Source organism: Sardina pilchardus, chromosome 14, assembly GCF_963854185.1.
Source record: "Sardina pilchardus chromosome 14, fSarPil1.1, whole genome shotgun sequence".
NCBI classification, from domain to species: domain Eukaryota; kingdom Metazoa; phylum Chordata; class Actinopteri; order Clupeiformes; family Clupeidae; genus Sardina; species Sardina pilchardus.
Genome location: NC_085007.1, coordinates 16288194 through 16303755, shown reverse-complemented (window position 1 = coordinate 16303755; position 15562 = coordinate 16288194). Strand labels below are relative to the sequence as shown.

General features: G+C 42.2%; 2 protein-coding genes across 2 annotated transcripts in view; both read right to left on the bottom strand.

The window, feature by feature from the left end:
- Positions 1-508: 508 nt before the first annotated feature.
- On the bottom strand, positions 509-7306 carry isoc1 (isochorismatase domain containing 1). Its single transcript, XM_062554744.1, has 5 exons — positions 7042-7306; positions 4830-4949; positions 1759-1962; positions 1112-1228; positions 509-676 (listed from the first exon to the last, which is right to left on the bottom strand). The coding sequence occupies exons 1-5, from the start codon at positions 7303-7305 to the stop codon at positions 530-532; spliced, it is 852 nt and encodes a 283-aa protein (XP_062410728.1). The 5' UTR covers position 7306; the 3' UTR covers positions 509-529.
- Positions 7307-12869: 5563 nt separating this feature from the next.
- Positions 12870-15562, bottom strand: part of slc27a6 (solute carrier family 27 member 6) — a 35827-nt gene continuing 33134 nt past the window's right edge. The window contains exon 10 of the mRNA XM_062553443.1: positions 12870-15392. Within this exon, the coding sequence (XP_062409427.1) occupies positions 15216-15392 (177 nt within the window). The 3' untranslated portion in view covers positions 12870-15215. The remainder of the gene's footprint in view (positions 15393-15562) is intronic.

Sequence of the window (15562 nt, the reverse complement as noted above, 5' to 3'; positions counted from 1 at the left end):
AACAAAAACAAACCAAACCAAACATAAACAAAACAAGAGAATACAACACTAAAGTACAGCTCTACTGATCAAATGTGACAGATTCCTCCTGCTCTCCCAAAAACCTCCACTCCTCCTCCTTCAGTAGTTCTCAGTCCAAACCTTGGCAGCATCCCACCGGGTCTGATCCATCTCTCTCTGCCCCATCACCCCCGAATGAACACATCGATCACCATCCTGCGTTAAACTAACTCGTGCTCAAGAGACTGCAGACACTTCTTAATGAAGTGAACACATCTGGTTTACGTCGCATTGACTTCGGGATCGAAACACAAACAATGACTTCTCTCGGGCGTGGAAGAGCTGGGAGAAGCCTGCAGCGGGGGTGGAGTCTGAAGCCTCGGAGACTGACAAAGCACTAACATTTTCCATTTATCCATTCTATTCTTAACTCTCCAGTTCACAGGACTCTGGTGTGGCATTTACCCCCCTCCCCACCCTCCCCACCAACCTCACCACCGCCCTCCACCTCCTGCCACCCCTGGAGCCCTCACACCTTGGAGAGGAGGCCAGACTCAGGGGCGCTGGCTTTGATGAGGTTCTGGACCTCCTTAAACTTGGGGTGCTCCTTGTCCGCCACCAACTGCAACAGCACCGACTCACTGGTGGTGACGATGATACCAGTGCGAGCCATTCGCTGAGGGAGAGAGAGAGAGAGAGATGTTTATGTATATTGCATGTACATCGTATATGTAATTGTCTGCCTTGCATCTACTTTATGTGTACTGTACATGTAACTGAGCTTTGGCAATAATGTTATTGAACCGTTCATGTCAATAAACCTTTATTGAATTGAATTGAATTGAGAGAGTGAGAAAGAGAAAGAGAAAGAGAAAGAGAGAGGGAAAGAGAGAGCAACAGAGAGGGGAGAATTACTATTTACTGGGTTGTCTATATCTCTGCAGCTATTTGCAATCCGAGGGGTTGCATTAAAGTTAATTAAGTATCTTCACAGTTACACAAACAAAAATGAATAATGGTAGTGCAGAGTGCATTTGCGCTGCAAAATTCCCCGTGGCTCTTCTTGTTATGTCTGGAGGAGAGATTGAGAGAGAGGTGAGCCCTACTGTACCTCCAGAGCAAACATCCTGTCCATCATGCTCCTGGATGAAGTGGCATCAGCCACAATATGGACTTCAAAACCTCGGCCAGTCAAGTCAAGCGCAGTCTGCTGTATGCACACGTGGGTCTAGGCAACACACACACACACACACACAAAAGAAGCCAATTATACTATACAGTCAGTTGTGCTACATCATTAGCATACATTTTCTATCTATAGTGAAATAACTGCCTCTAACCCATATGACACCTGGTACTGTTACCATTATGGAAAATATAAATGACAATACTGTAAATGGCCTCTGTATGCCATGGTATATAACACATGTTTTGGTTCTTACTATATAATTTGCAGTATAGGAAATATAAATATCACACTATATAAAGTCAAAGGAGAGGAAACCAGGAAAATACTGATTCCACTTGAGTGGACCATATCAATCTGACAAAAGACCTGGCTTTCTCAGATGACACATCTGAGATTTCTTGGCTTCTTGGCTGAGATTTCTTGGCTTTCTCAGAAGACATTTCTAACACATACAGTACCACCACTAGTACCGTACCAACACATACCAACCACTGGCTACCATATCTAACCCATTGCTGTGACTAGAGGAAAAGCTCCCATTGAGTCCGGGCCAGCTGGTTAGTTAGTACCTCCACCCCAAACAGCACGATGCTGCGCACAGCAGGGTTCTCCGCCAGGGCAGCCTCCACCTCCGGCAGCACCATGGAGAACTTGGTCTTGGGGAAGACCAGCTTGGCACCGGAGAGGTCCATCTCCTGGACGGTGGAGCCAAGTCCTTTGGGGTACTGCTCCGACACGATGACTGGGATGCCAAGGATACGAGCGCCTTGCAGCTGTAGGAGACAGACGTGAGCGCTTAATCCAACATGACAAGTGCCTAAACACATTCATTTTCACACCCATCTAATGGGTGAGTGCTCTTCAACACTGTATGATGGCATGTTGTATTATTGCATGGCACATTGTATGATGGCAATATATTGCATACATGGGAATACAAAATGCACAAATGCAACCTCTAGTATTACTAATTGAACAAACATTTAATTTAATTGTGCCAAATGCTGATTAAGCAACTATAGGCTGATAATATTGCTGCATGGACCCGTCGTTGCTGACCGTGGGCACATTGTAATGCATGGCGATGTAAAAATACAACACCACACAAATGTTCTAGTTCGCTGTAATTATTACTTGTACCTATATCACAATGTCAATGACTTGTATGTCCAATGCTTCTTAAGTAAGTGTAAGTTGATATTATTACTATGTGGTAAAATGTACTGTATATATGAATGTGAGCAGGCCTTCTATCGCTGCTGGCTGGGGGCCCGGGACAGGAGGCACAAGCCGGGGAAGAGGAAACTGGACGCGCACACAGGAAGCAGGAGACAAGAGATGGTCCCCGCAGACAGATGACCGAGGCTGTAAAACTATCACTTGGCTGTCACCCCAAACAAACCCCCCCCCCCCAAAAAAAAGGAAGAGGAGAGAAGACGAGACAATCAGTTCTGGCACTGACTGCTGAAGCCTCCGAGCGCTGAGCGACACCCCCCCACCCCACATCGTCCCTCCCTGACCAGAGAGCGGAACATTCTTTCCAAGATAAAACCATCCGCACCCGATTGGAGCGACAAACTCCAGCCGCCTGAAGATGCTACTTCTAATGCAAGACCCGCGCTGAGGGGATACTGTCGCAGGGAATGAGGGAACGGACATGACGGCTCTCAGTCCCACCAGAGGAGGAATTCATATTCGGGTGTGCACTGCATCGAGAAGGCTTTACGGCAAATCCCTCACAGACACGCCCGAGCCTAGAGTTTTATAAATGAACCGAGTGTAGTTCCTTGATCCCCGGTTTGACATCTCCGTCTGATTAAGTGGCGACACCCGCATCAGGCCTTCCGCTTTTCCTTCCCGGAGATAGTTCCGCCGCGTATAAACACGGGACAGACAGTGTCTGAGTCTGGACAGTTTTACGAGGAGAACTGGACAAGGTCAGCGCGGGTTTTCACACAGCGCGCGTGAGAGACCTTCGAATCAACCATGTGTATAATAAACAGCCAAGTGATGAATTGGTTTGGCTCATTTCATCTCCAAGTGTGGGAGGGAACTCTTTGTCATCTCCAGCACTCTATTTTAGGACTCTACTTTTAGATACCCTAACACACACACACACACACACACACACACACACACACACACACACACACACACACACACACACACACACACCTACACACTCTCTCTCTCTGTCTGTCTCTGCTTTTTTGATACAGCAGATGGAGAGCTTCAAAGGCCCAGCTCTAAATGGAACCCTAGACACTAGTTCTCCCAAGCAAAGTGTGCACTTTCATGCTGGCTTCTTGGAGAGCGACACATGGAGGATCAAAAGGGATTGGCGAACGAGAGCTGGTGAGCATCCTTCCCTGTGATTTCTGGCCACGGGCAGCACCAACTGAACGTTACGTGCAGGCGTCTCATGGTAAATAAAGGGTGGGGGTAGCCTGGTAGTAAACCAGACCCTGGAATCTTTCAGATTAAAGGGATATTCCGCCATTTTTGGAAATACGCTCATTTTCCACCTCCCCTCGAGCAAAACAATCGATATTTACCTTGTTCCCATTCATCCAGCCATTCTGTGAGTCTGGCGATACAACTTTTAGCTTCAGCCTAGCATAGATTATTGAATCGGATTAGACCATTAGCTTCTTGCCTGCTAGCTTCATGTTTAAAAGTGACTAAGAATTCTGGTAATTTTCCCATTTAAAACGTGTCTCCTCTCAAGTTAGAAAGTGCAATAAGACCAACTGAAAATGAAACCTGGCGTTTTTCTAGGCTGATTTGACATGGAACTACACTCTCATCTGGCGTAATAATCAAGGCAACTTGCAAACGTACCATAGGCGCAGTGATATCTTACGCAGCATCTGAAAATAGTCCCCATAGACAACAAGCAGTAGTAGTGCCAGTAGCTGCAAGTTGCCTTGATTATTACGCCAGATGAGAGTGTAGTTCCATGTCAAATCAGCCTAGAAAAACGCCAGGTTTCATTTTCAGTTGGTCTTATTGCACTTTCTAACTTGAGAGGAGACACGTTTTAAATGGGAAAATTACCAGAAGTCTTAGTCACTTTTAAACATGAAGCTAGCAGGCGAGAAGCTAATGGTCTAATCCGATTCAATGATCTATGCTAGGCTGAAGCTAAAAGTTGTATCGCCAGACTCACAGAATGGCTGGATGAACGGGAACAAGGTAAATATCGATTGTTTTGCTCGAGGGGAGGTGGAAAATGAGCGTATTTCCAAAAATGGCGGAATATCCCTTTAAGGGTCTGGCCACGAATAATGAAAATGCCCCAATTCTGGACTTCGATGCCATTGGATAACTACAACCAAAACCGAAAGTTGTAGTGCTGTGTTCATCAGTTCAGCTCGCCTTTGTCCCGCCTACGCCGGTTTGATTGGTTGCACCAATATTGGTGCAAAACGTAATGTGTGTCATTGCTCGTGGCCAGAGTATCTTGCAGACACAATTCAAAATGTGCTCTCGCGAGAACTCTGGATTTCCAGGGTGGGGGATGGGGGAGGGGGGGTCTATTCTCAAAGCTCTCCAAATGACAGGTTCACGGTCAGGTTAAAAGCTATACCAATAGCAAAGACAATTTGTGTGCATTTAAGGAAAGATGGGTGCAACTTACCAGCCTTTGTCCCACACTGATGATGTCACCAAAGTACTTGATGGCTGGCCTGAACCTCTCCTGCATGTCACAGCAAAAGAACATGGTAGTGGAGGGAGCAAGGTTCCCCAGTGTGGTGATCTAAAGGAAATAATAATAATTAAAAAAGAACATCAACAATACTGCGTGTGTTAGGAAATGGCATACACAGGTCACTGTTTAAACAAAGACACCAAATCAGAGGGGGATTAAATGCCCAGATGAGGAAATGAAACTGCGGATGACCAAATGTCTCGGCACGATGCCCGCGTGGCAGCAGGTTGTCTACCTGTCCACACACTGCTCAGCTGATGCCAGGGACGCAATCAACCGATCCTGGTTGGCAACAGTGATGGATTACCTGAACACGGGCCCACAGTAGCGGGAAGATAGCATCTCAGAAATAAACAACTGCCTGCAAAAGCCCGACAGTCTTGAAAGGACTGCAGCGCACAATACTTGTTCTTTGGGTTTGTTTTTAATCCTTCTTGAAAATCCCATTCGTTTTGTATTCAACTCCAAACAAGTAGACCTTTTGCATGTGTCGAGTCAGCTGAATCCCACTGCTTGTAATGCACAAATGCGGACTCTGAATGAAACATAAGGCTATCATTATTCATTGGATTTGTATACTGTACTACTGTAGTATCCCATTTATTATTGTGTGACCTCTGTGCTACCAGTCTAAATGCGATACACATGTGCCCCCATACCTGAGCGTATGGTGAAAACTGTGGCCTGTCTAACTACTTCATCAACTCTCATAGAAACAGTCCCCCCTCACCACCAAAAACCTCAGAGCTTCACATTAAACGTGACATTAACTCAAATATTCCACCGCACTGCGGTTTAGAGTGGAAAAATGGACGGAAATGGCTTTATCATGTATTCGGGACAAACGGTATATATATTTTTTTTTCTCCGTGTGACCGCAGTCCGTGTCCCATCCCAGGTCGTGGCCTCTGCTGGATTGACCCCCAGGGATCAATTTCACCGGGAGTTCAGCCATATGTTCCTGGTCTTTATGGACAGTTCTGATTTCCACCAGGCAACAATATGATGTGTGATGATAAGACGACAATCTCATGGAAAATGAGGGATGGAGCTAGCAGACCTGAGGCACTGATTTCCCCCACCGCGCCTGAGAGAGCAAATCCTGTTTGGAATGGTTGTGACGGGGGTTGGGGGAGTAGATTTGACATTGCAATAAAGTGCCACTGTACTGCCACTACATCGTGAAAAAAAAAAACAAAGAAGAAAAAAAAATCTGAGCCTGTATTAAGTCTGTTTAATCTAATGCATTCGTGACTGACCACAACTGATTTATTCACTCCAGTGGCACTGTCATATGCCTTTAATAACAATTCTCCAGAAACGTGTTCCAAAACATAGCAACACACACACACATGCACACAAATGACGGCACTGGTGGTGATGAAAGCTGTTTGGGTCCACATCAGTGCTTCCACTGTGAGACAGATGTCCAGTAAGCTTTACAGGATTAAATATTCCATTTTGTGAGATGACTCAAACCAGTAGCCTAACTGACATTGATGTTTATGTGCACATCAGTACGCCATTTTAAGGTTGCAGTGTTTGTGTATTTACTTCTGTGCCATGGACTTAACTATCTAATTTAGCCATGATAAAATGACATAGACTAGTTACTATCTTTAAATGGAATACATCTTATATAGATTTCAGAGTTTCACTTGCAATAGCATGGGCTATTTATATAAAAACAAATCTGATCTGTGATATGCATTCTAAATTAAATCACTACATACAGTATCAAACCAACCATACCTAGCCTACTACTGAAAACTGACTTATATCATATTACTGTATGACTATATCATATTAAGTATAAGTCATGAAGCTTTCAGTTCAGATTGTTAATCTCGTAGAATCTGATTTATAACACACATGCATAATAATAAATTGAGTGTATGTTATCTAAGACTACGGACCAAAATGCGCAATAGCATAACGTCACACGAATATCAAGACCTGAGACAGGCAACAGTTGTCTGTATTTCAGTCTCGCCGTGCCACACTGCCAAAGTTACAGGGACCTTTCGTTTTCACGGACATGCGCATAACAAGGTTATTGATATTATCTGCAGAATAATGTATAATAAAGTACCACAACATGGACAAAATATGACCAGAAATAAAAATTATATTGTCTTACATCCATTTGGAGAGGAACTAATCGAAGCTTGCATTTCTCAGATACCAAGAATCCCTTCGGCAAATCAATGTACTGTCCCCATTCCTCGGAGAACGACTGGATAACAAATTTACGATGGACATCAATTTGGTGACCATAGAGTGACAGAAATTTCTGGATCAACACTTCGTGCCCAGAACCCACAGGCACGGACGAAGGACGCGAGAAGACGGAATATGAAAACAAAACCGGTAAATGGTTATTGTTGCAGTGTCCGTCCGCCATGATGCTACGAGGAAATGACTGTGGGAGATTGTGGGCGGGTGATATGAGTGTATCCGACCTATCAACCTTCACCTAGAATTATAAATCGGTCTTGTGACGTTGAACTTCTCCATACATGTCAAGTACAAGTTGCCCTCAGAAAATTACAATCATAATGAAACTGAAAAGTCACGGTAGACGAAGTTTAGGCTAGACTACTTGCGAAGTTTTTTTTAAATTATTATTATTATTATTATTTTCAAAGCAAGAGAAACAGTGTGCTATTTAATAACTCCGCACATATCACTTTTCTGGTTCGTTCGTGCCTTCTAATGTTGGATGCACTGATAGCTTAGCCTTATTAAATTCCAACAAAATTGAATTAATGTTGTGCTCATAACAATGATGAATAAATAACCGTGTAGACCGGTAGAAGCCTATAGCCTACTATCAACTGTCCTTAGGTTAATGAAGAAATTAATATTGACATTGCAGAGGCATAGCTACAGTAGGCGCGCACGACCTAGGCCTATAGGCCTACCATACATTTTACTGACTGATGACCTCTTTATCTTTTTAATGTGATGATCAATACTATAATTTCTGGAGATCTTCTTTGTGATATTTGGGTATTATTATATTTGATGAGAAACCACGGAGACTGCTTTCAGCATGACCATCACTTTACTGTGTCATTACGAACTCATGTAATTCACTTGTTACACACTACATATTAGACTCAGGTACAAAACCAAAGAGGGCGCCACCAACAGGCAAGGAGTATTACAACTACAATACATCACATCTCTCTCCTTAAGATAGAATAAACATACTTCCTTTAACAGTTCACTGACTTCACAAACCAAACATACTGTTGCATTTCTTGTGCTAAATAAAACATTCTTACTTACTTGTTTTTCTTTCTATTATCTAAATTCACAATTAAACAATGTTTAAATTCACAACTTAAAAGAATGCCTTTATAGCCAAAGTAAACAAGTACATTAATTTTTTTATTTATTTATTTTTTTTTCACAATAAACTTCAGTTCATGAAGAGTAACGTGTTGGTGGTTTAATCACTCTGCCCACTCGGGACCTCTTGACCACTTCTTCATTCGCGGTAGGTGTTGCAGGTGTTTTGACAGGTGACGACGCAGGTGTACGGAATGATGTTTCAGTCTCCGCAGGTTGACTTTCTCCTGGATCCTGGTCTTCCAGATGTGGTAAACTCTGTGGTGTAAAAGTCATTTCACTCGTTTTCATCAGGTGTCGTCGGTTCCTTCTGAAGATGCTACCATCAGGTGTTTTGATAACGAAGGATCTGGGCGCATCATGACTTTTCAACACAATTGCTGGTTGCCAGTTGTTTTTCACTCTTACTCTGATCTTCTCTCCTTCCTCAAGAGATGGTAGATGTTTTGCTCCACGATCAAAGTAATGTTTCTGTTTCAGCTGCCTGTCTGTGATGTTCTTATGTGTGTTCTTGTGTACTTGTGGTTTCAGGAGCTGTGCTGATGTAGGAAGTTTTGTTTTCAGTCTGCGTCCCATTAATAACTGAGCAGGAGATAGCTTCACGCCATCAAGTGGTGCATTTCTATACTCCAACAATGCAATGTATGGGTCACTCTGACACTCCCCAGTCTTCTTTAGCAGATTCTTGACTGTCTGAATCGCTCTTTCACTTTGTCCGTTAGACTGCGGAAATCCTGGACTTGACGTGGTGTGTACAAATTCCCATTTCTGTGTGAATGTTCTGAACTCTGCACTGGAGAATTGCGGACCATTGTCCGACACGACTTCGTCCGGAATTCCATGTCTCGCGAAGATGGATTTGAGAGCTGTCACGACATATGCAGTTGTTGTCTGTGTGAGCTTGACAATCTCTGGAAATTTAGAAAAGTAATCCACACACATCAGATAATCACCTTGATTGTAGTGGAACAGGTCAACGCCCACTTTTGCCCATGCTCTGTCTGGAATGTCATGGCTGATCAATGGTTCTTTGGTGTTATTACGCTTGAACATATTACAGACTGCACACTTCATCACCACATCCTCAATCTCCTTTGCCATTCCCGGCCAGTACATGACATCTCTCGCTCTTTCTTTGCATTTCACGATGCCTAGATGAGACTCGTGAACTCTCTCCAGCATGTCTGATCTCAAGCTGTGCGGCACAACAACTCGTGAGCTTTTGAAGAGCAGGCCATCAGAACATGTGAGCTCTTCTCGGAAAGTCCAATACTGTCTGACCTCTGGTGGAACTTGTCTGATTTCTGCAGGCCATCCTGACTGAACGCAGTTCATCACCATTTGCATCTCTTCATCTACTGCAGTTGCTGTCCTAAATGCATTCAACTTCTCGGCTGAGATTGGCAAGTAAGATGACAAGACATGAACTTGCAACTCCTCTTCCAAGAGTGTCTCTGAATGCTCTTTTAGATAGGCACGGCTCAGCATGTCTGCTATAAACAGCTCTTTGCCCGGTTTGTATTTGACTTGTAGATCATAATGTTGCAATCTCATAAGCATCCGTTGTAGTCGAGGAGGAGCTTTCTGTAGTGACTTTTTAAACACTGTCTCAAGAGGCTTATGGTCTGATTCAACATGCACAGACTTCCCATAGATGTACTGGTTGAATTTCTCACAGCCAAAGACAATGGCTAAAAGCTCTTTCTCAATTTGAGCGTATCTTTTCTGACACTCAGTAAGAGACCTCGATCCAAAAGCCACAGGCTGTCCTTCTTGCAATATCACTGCTCCTAAGCCTTCGGAACTTGCGTCTACTGACAGCGTTATGTCTTTGTTGACATCAAAGTATCTCAACACTGGAGTGCTGCTCACCAGTGTCTTGAGCCTTTTGAAACTCTGTTGTTGCTCAAAGTCCCAGTGCCATGCTATGTCACTTTCTAAGAGCTTTCTGATAGGTGAACTCACCTCTGCCAGATTCGGTATGAATTTTGCCAGATATTGCAGCATACCTAAGAACCTCATCAGAGCTGCTTTATCCTCTGGTTCCGGCATGTCCTGTATTGCTCTGACCTTTTCTGGGTCTGGTTTCAATCCGTCTGCTGTCAAGATATGTCCAACATAGCTGACTTCAGTCATCCTTATCTTGCATTTAGCTCGATTCAGCTTCAGGTTGATGCTTCTTACTCTGTCTAACAGTTTTCTCAGTCTTTTGTCGTGCTGCTCCTTATTTTCACCCCAAACAAGAATGTCATCCACTATATTCACTACTCCCTCCAGGTCTTCTAGACGCTGCGCAATACACTTTTGAAACACTTCTGGAGCGGACGATATCCCGAAAGGTAATCTCAAGAAACGATACCGTCCAAATGGTGTGTTGAAAGTACACAGTTTGGAGCTTTCTTCGTCGAGTTGCACTTGCCAGAAGCCGTGATTGGCATCCAGTACCGAAAACACTTTAGCATTTGGCATCTCGGCGACTATCTCTTCAACTGTGCGAAGTGGATAATGTTCTCTGCGTATAGCTTTGTTCAGATCTTGTGGATCTATACAGATTCTGAGTTTGTTCGGTTTGACTACAGTCACCATGCTATTCACCCAGTCTGTAGGCTCAGTTTGTTTTGCAATGACTCCAATGTCTTCCATTCTGTTTAGTTCTTCTTTAACTCTGTCCTTTAGTGCTACAGGAACTTTGCGTGGTGGGTGAATGACTGGAGGAACATCTTTATTCAGTTGGATCTGATGTAATCCTGGGACACATCCTAAGCCAGCGAATAAGTCTTTGTATTCACCTAGAATGTCATCTTCATTTCCTATTTTGAACACTCTTTTGATGAGCCCTAGCTCTGTGCATGCATCTCTGCCAATAATTGCAGGTGAGTTGCCATCTACAATCTGGAATTCGAGCTGATATTCCTTTTCTTTGTAGTAGCATTTCAGCGTTGCTTTGCCCTTTGGCTCCATCGTGTGGCCAGAATATGTAACAAGTTTGCAATTTGATTTCAGAAGTGCTTTCTTGCTTGTAACTTTCTCAAAGTCTTTGTATGGCAATACATTGCACTCTGCTCCTGTGTCTAATTTAAATGTCAGTGCATGGTTATTTATTTTCAGTGCTTGTGTCCATTTCTGACTTTCATTTTCACGTGTAGAGACTACATCCAGACGTTTGCTATTTTCTTTCACTTCAATGCAACCCATAAACAGTTCATCAATGTCTTCCTGTTCTAATTCGTGAACTTTTCTTTCTGATTTCCATGAATTGCCTTTTTCTTTCTGTGTTTTGCACATACGACTGAAGTGATTCTTTCGTGAACACTCGTTGCAAACTTTTCCATACGCCGGACATTTCTTTGGCTCGTGCGTGTAGCCACATCTCGTGCATGCCTCACCGTCTTTCCCTGAACGTTTAGCACTAGCACTGTCTTGTTTAACTCTGGGCTTCATTTTTGTTATTTTATTCACGGCAATGTCTGCTTCCTCGTGCAAAGCTTTCATGTGGTTTTGTGTAATTTCGTTAGCTCGGCAAATGTCTATTGCTTTAATTAAATTCAAATCCGCTTCTCTTAAAAGTCTTGCTCTCACTGTGTCGTTGTTCACACCACACACAATTCGATCTTTTATCAGTTCGTCAGTCAGGCTTCCAAATTCACAGTCCTTGGCCTTATTCTTTAATTCAGTCACGTATGCGTCAATGGTTTCGTTTTGCCCTTGCGCTCTCGTGAAAAATATATGTCTCAGATACGTTACATTCTTTCGTGGTTCACAGTATTTTTTAAAACTAGCTTTGAGCGTGTTCATGTCCAAGTCTCCCTCACCAAACTCCATGGTATTAAATACCTTCAGTGCTTCATCTCCAGCTACATGTAGAAACGTTGCACACTGTCTTTCTTCACTCTTCTCCGCCAAACCAGATGCGATGAGATAGAGGTCGAATTTTTGAACCCATGTTCGCCAGTTTTCAGCAAGGTTTCCCTCGAAGCTCAAACTGTTCGGAGGTTTCAGTTGTTCCATAGCTTAGTTGACTTCTGACACCATGTGATATTTGGGTATTATTATATTTGATGAGAAACCACGGAGACTGCTTTCAGCATGACCATCACTTTACTGTGTCATTACGAACTCATGTAATTCACTTGTTACACACTACATATTAGACTCAGGTACAAAACCAAAGAGGGCGCCACCAACAGGCAAGGAGTATTACAACTACAATACATCACATTCTTATGTTATGAAACCACATTTTAAGCCAGGCACACATCACAAAAACTTGCATTTTACTGTACCAACATGAATTACTAACACGACATGTCCAGAAAAGATTACATGAAATAGCCTAGGCTACTGCACATTTGAATAATAGTGCATGAAATGTTGGCTTATATTCTGAAGGACAATGCAACCTTTTTCATACTGATATCCTGTAATCCTTGCCTTTTGTGTATTTTGGTGTAGCCTAAGCCTTCACTGCAACGGAGAGAACCTGGATAGGCCCAGGTTGTTGTGTAAGGTTGCCTTGTTGTAAGCTGCTTGTTGATGGGTTCACAGATGTAGCCATTTGTGAGGCAAAGACTGCTGTTACAGAGAGAGCTCACACACTGAAGGATAAAAATATTTTTCTTTCTTTTATTGACTCAACTTAATACAGTGCATGTTATGATTAGAGTTGCCATTCTGTCATCACAGTAGTTTTTTTTTATCATTGCTGGAAAATCACACATCTTAAATATGAGGATGACACAGGTGGTAGCTAGGCTACAGCATGACAAGGAGCTGTAGCATCCAATCCAAACACACAATACACATCATTTGAAATGAGTCGTAGGTAAGACAAAACGTTCATTGACATTCTTTTCCCTTTAACACATTCAAGGGTGTCGCAACAAATATTCTCATAAGAAACCAGTGATAGTGAAAAACAGAAATGTAATTGTTTGATTTTGCATAGACAAATTATACGGAAAACCGTCGCCATCAAATGACATAACATACTAACAGACTTATTCCAGATATAGCGTTTAATGGCATATATTAAGACATATTTTATGTTACAAATAGTCTGATGCTGGACAAAAAAATGTGTATGAAACTGAGAATATGTGCTTGATGGAATTGGTGTTTATATCACATTCACACCTAAAAGACAACATGACAAAATGTTGTCTTTATGAATATAACCTAGGCACAATCACTCCCATATTAAACTCGTAATAAAACATCTATTTAACATCAAAGTCCAAATGCCCAGTGCATTTAAAATATTTCACCAATTAAAGATAAAAAAAATCCCGCATTAAATTAACAAAATCAGCCATGATAAAGAAAACATCACAAAGGTAATGCTGATGAGAGATACTGTACTTATCAGCACAAGTATATACAACGTATACATGACAAATCAGCATCTCTGCAAGCTGTAAACAGCAACTTGAATACAAGTTGTGTACTGTGCATTCTTTAAAATCTCTCTGTCTATTCCCTCCTTCCTGAGACCAAACATACCATAACAAGATCCAGTGAGATACACAAAACAAAAGACATATTGGCTGACATTATATCTAACAATATTTACTTAGTTCAATGAAGCGTAAACAAAAGTCAGGAAATAAGAAAGGAAATGTGTTTGTTGTTGTGTGTAGCACTACAGGAATGACATAAGAATATGGTCATTCTAGGAAGACACAGGTGCTTTGCAGAACTTGAATCTCGACTCCCAAAGCTTTTTAAGAGACCACTACCTATAATACAGTTGACACTGGAGTGGTACGGAGGTCATATTCTTGATACGATTCAAGAGCTATACAGTCATTGTGCAAGGACAAAAGCTTTACATTATATACAGTAAATAGCTATGACAGCTATTTACTTAAAAACAAAAATAAATCTAAAGGCACTATCTCCAGTAGTATTGCAACATATCTGATTTTCACAGAACAAAAGATAACCAGACTGTAGCAGATCACAAATACAAATACTTGCTTTATCTGGTAATGTTGTTACTGAAGTTGTATGGCGTCTTAACCGTGCATCATTCCAAAAAAGGCTTTAAACAACTCCTCCATTGTAACATATGGTGAATTGTGATGACCATCTGGATAAAATTTCAGCATTGCGCAATGCTTTAATATTTTTGTAGCGCTACTAAAAACAATAACTGCATTGTGTTTCCATTTAATAGCTAATTGTTTGATTAATTACAACAGTCTTCTGAGAAGCTCAACACAAAGCATGTTACGTTTATCTTGGCAAAGATGATCAAGCATATTGGAATATTTTAACAGCAGAATCACAAACTTGTCAAGTTTGACCAAACAATCACAAAGCTATACATGTGAACTCTATTTTCTTTCTTTGATGATGATGTTTTTAATTACTCTTCTTATTATGGTCTGTTTTTTAGAACAGCACTTACAACAGCCAGAGATGAGATGATCAGTTAGTAAGATGGTAGCCGTGACAGACACTTTAAAGGATTGGCCAGGGGACATCAGAACGACGTGTGGTCATCTTACCTGGACAAAAGAATCTCAACACGGAGGAACCGGACACCTGTCAGTTGTGTTACGTTGCTGAGCCCCCCCCCCCATCCCCCCGTGTGGCTGTTGGTTGTTTGACTCGTCATTGCCCGCTTGTCTAATCACCTGACATTTTTGACGGAGGTCAGCGACAGCCGCTGTGACCCTCTTAGCGTCTCTAATTCATTATTGAGTAATTCTGGACCAGGGCGAAGCGCAAACACAAAGAAAATAGTGCCATTCATTATTCACAAATGGATTTGATTCAAAAGGTGGCTTTTGACTCCCATGAAATATACAAGAGGATTAAATGAGTCAGGCAACTCACAAAAAGGTTTCTCTTCTGGCACCGCCATTGGTCATCTTATCGTTCGGGAATGCAGCCATTTTGTTTGTTTGTTTGTTTGTTTGTTTACTTGTTTGTTTGTAGAGTGAGCCAGAGCCACTATAGCTTACACTGGCCTCCCAAAATGGATTCGTAGACTGAGGTGGTCAGTGGGGCGTAGCATTTCTGCGAGTAGTCCAGGAAGTACAGAGGGTCTGTTATCGTGGAAGGGCTGAATCCACTTGCCACTAGTTGAAATTTCTGCTGCTTGAAGGTGCCTGTCATCTCCATAGACTCCTACAGAACACAAACACAAACACATTCAGACTAGTTTAGAGAGGGAAGAAAAACATTCTTGATCTCTAAAACAATAGTATTAGGATTTAGAAATATGACCAATATGTTGAGGCATGCCTGCTTCTATGTAGTATTTTACAGTCTTAAGTGGGACACAATAAATGGGTAAA

Excerpts from the sequence above, each read along its gene's own strand:
- isoc1 (XM_062554744.1), bottom strand. The coding sequence starts at position 7,305 with ATGGCGGACGGACACTGCAACAATAACCATTTACCGGTTTTGTTTTCA. Across the intron at positions 1,963-4,829 it reads TCAGTGTGGGACAAAGGCTG|CTGCAAGGCGCTCGTATCCT; the intron begins GTAAGTTGCACC and ends TGTCTCCTACAG. Across the intron at positions 677-1,111 it reads ACAGGATGTTTGCTCTGGAG|CGAATGGCTCGCACTGGTAT; the intron begins GTACAGTAGGGC and ends TCTCTCCCTCAG.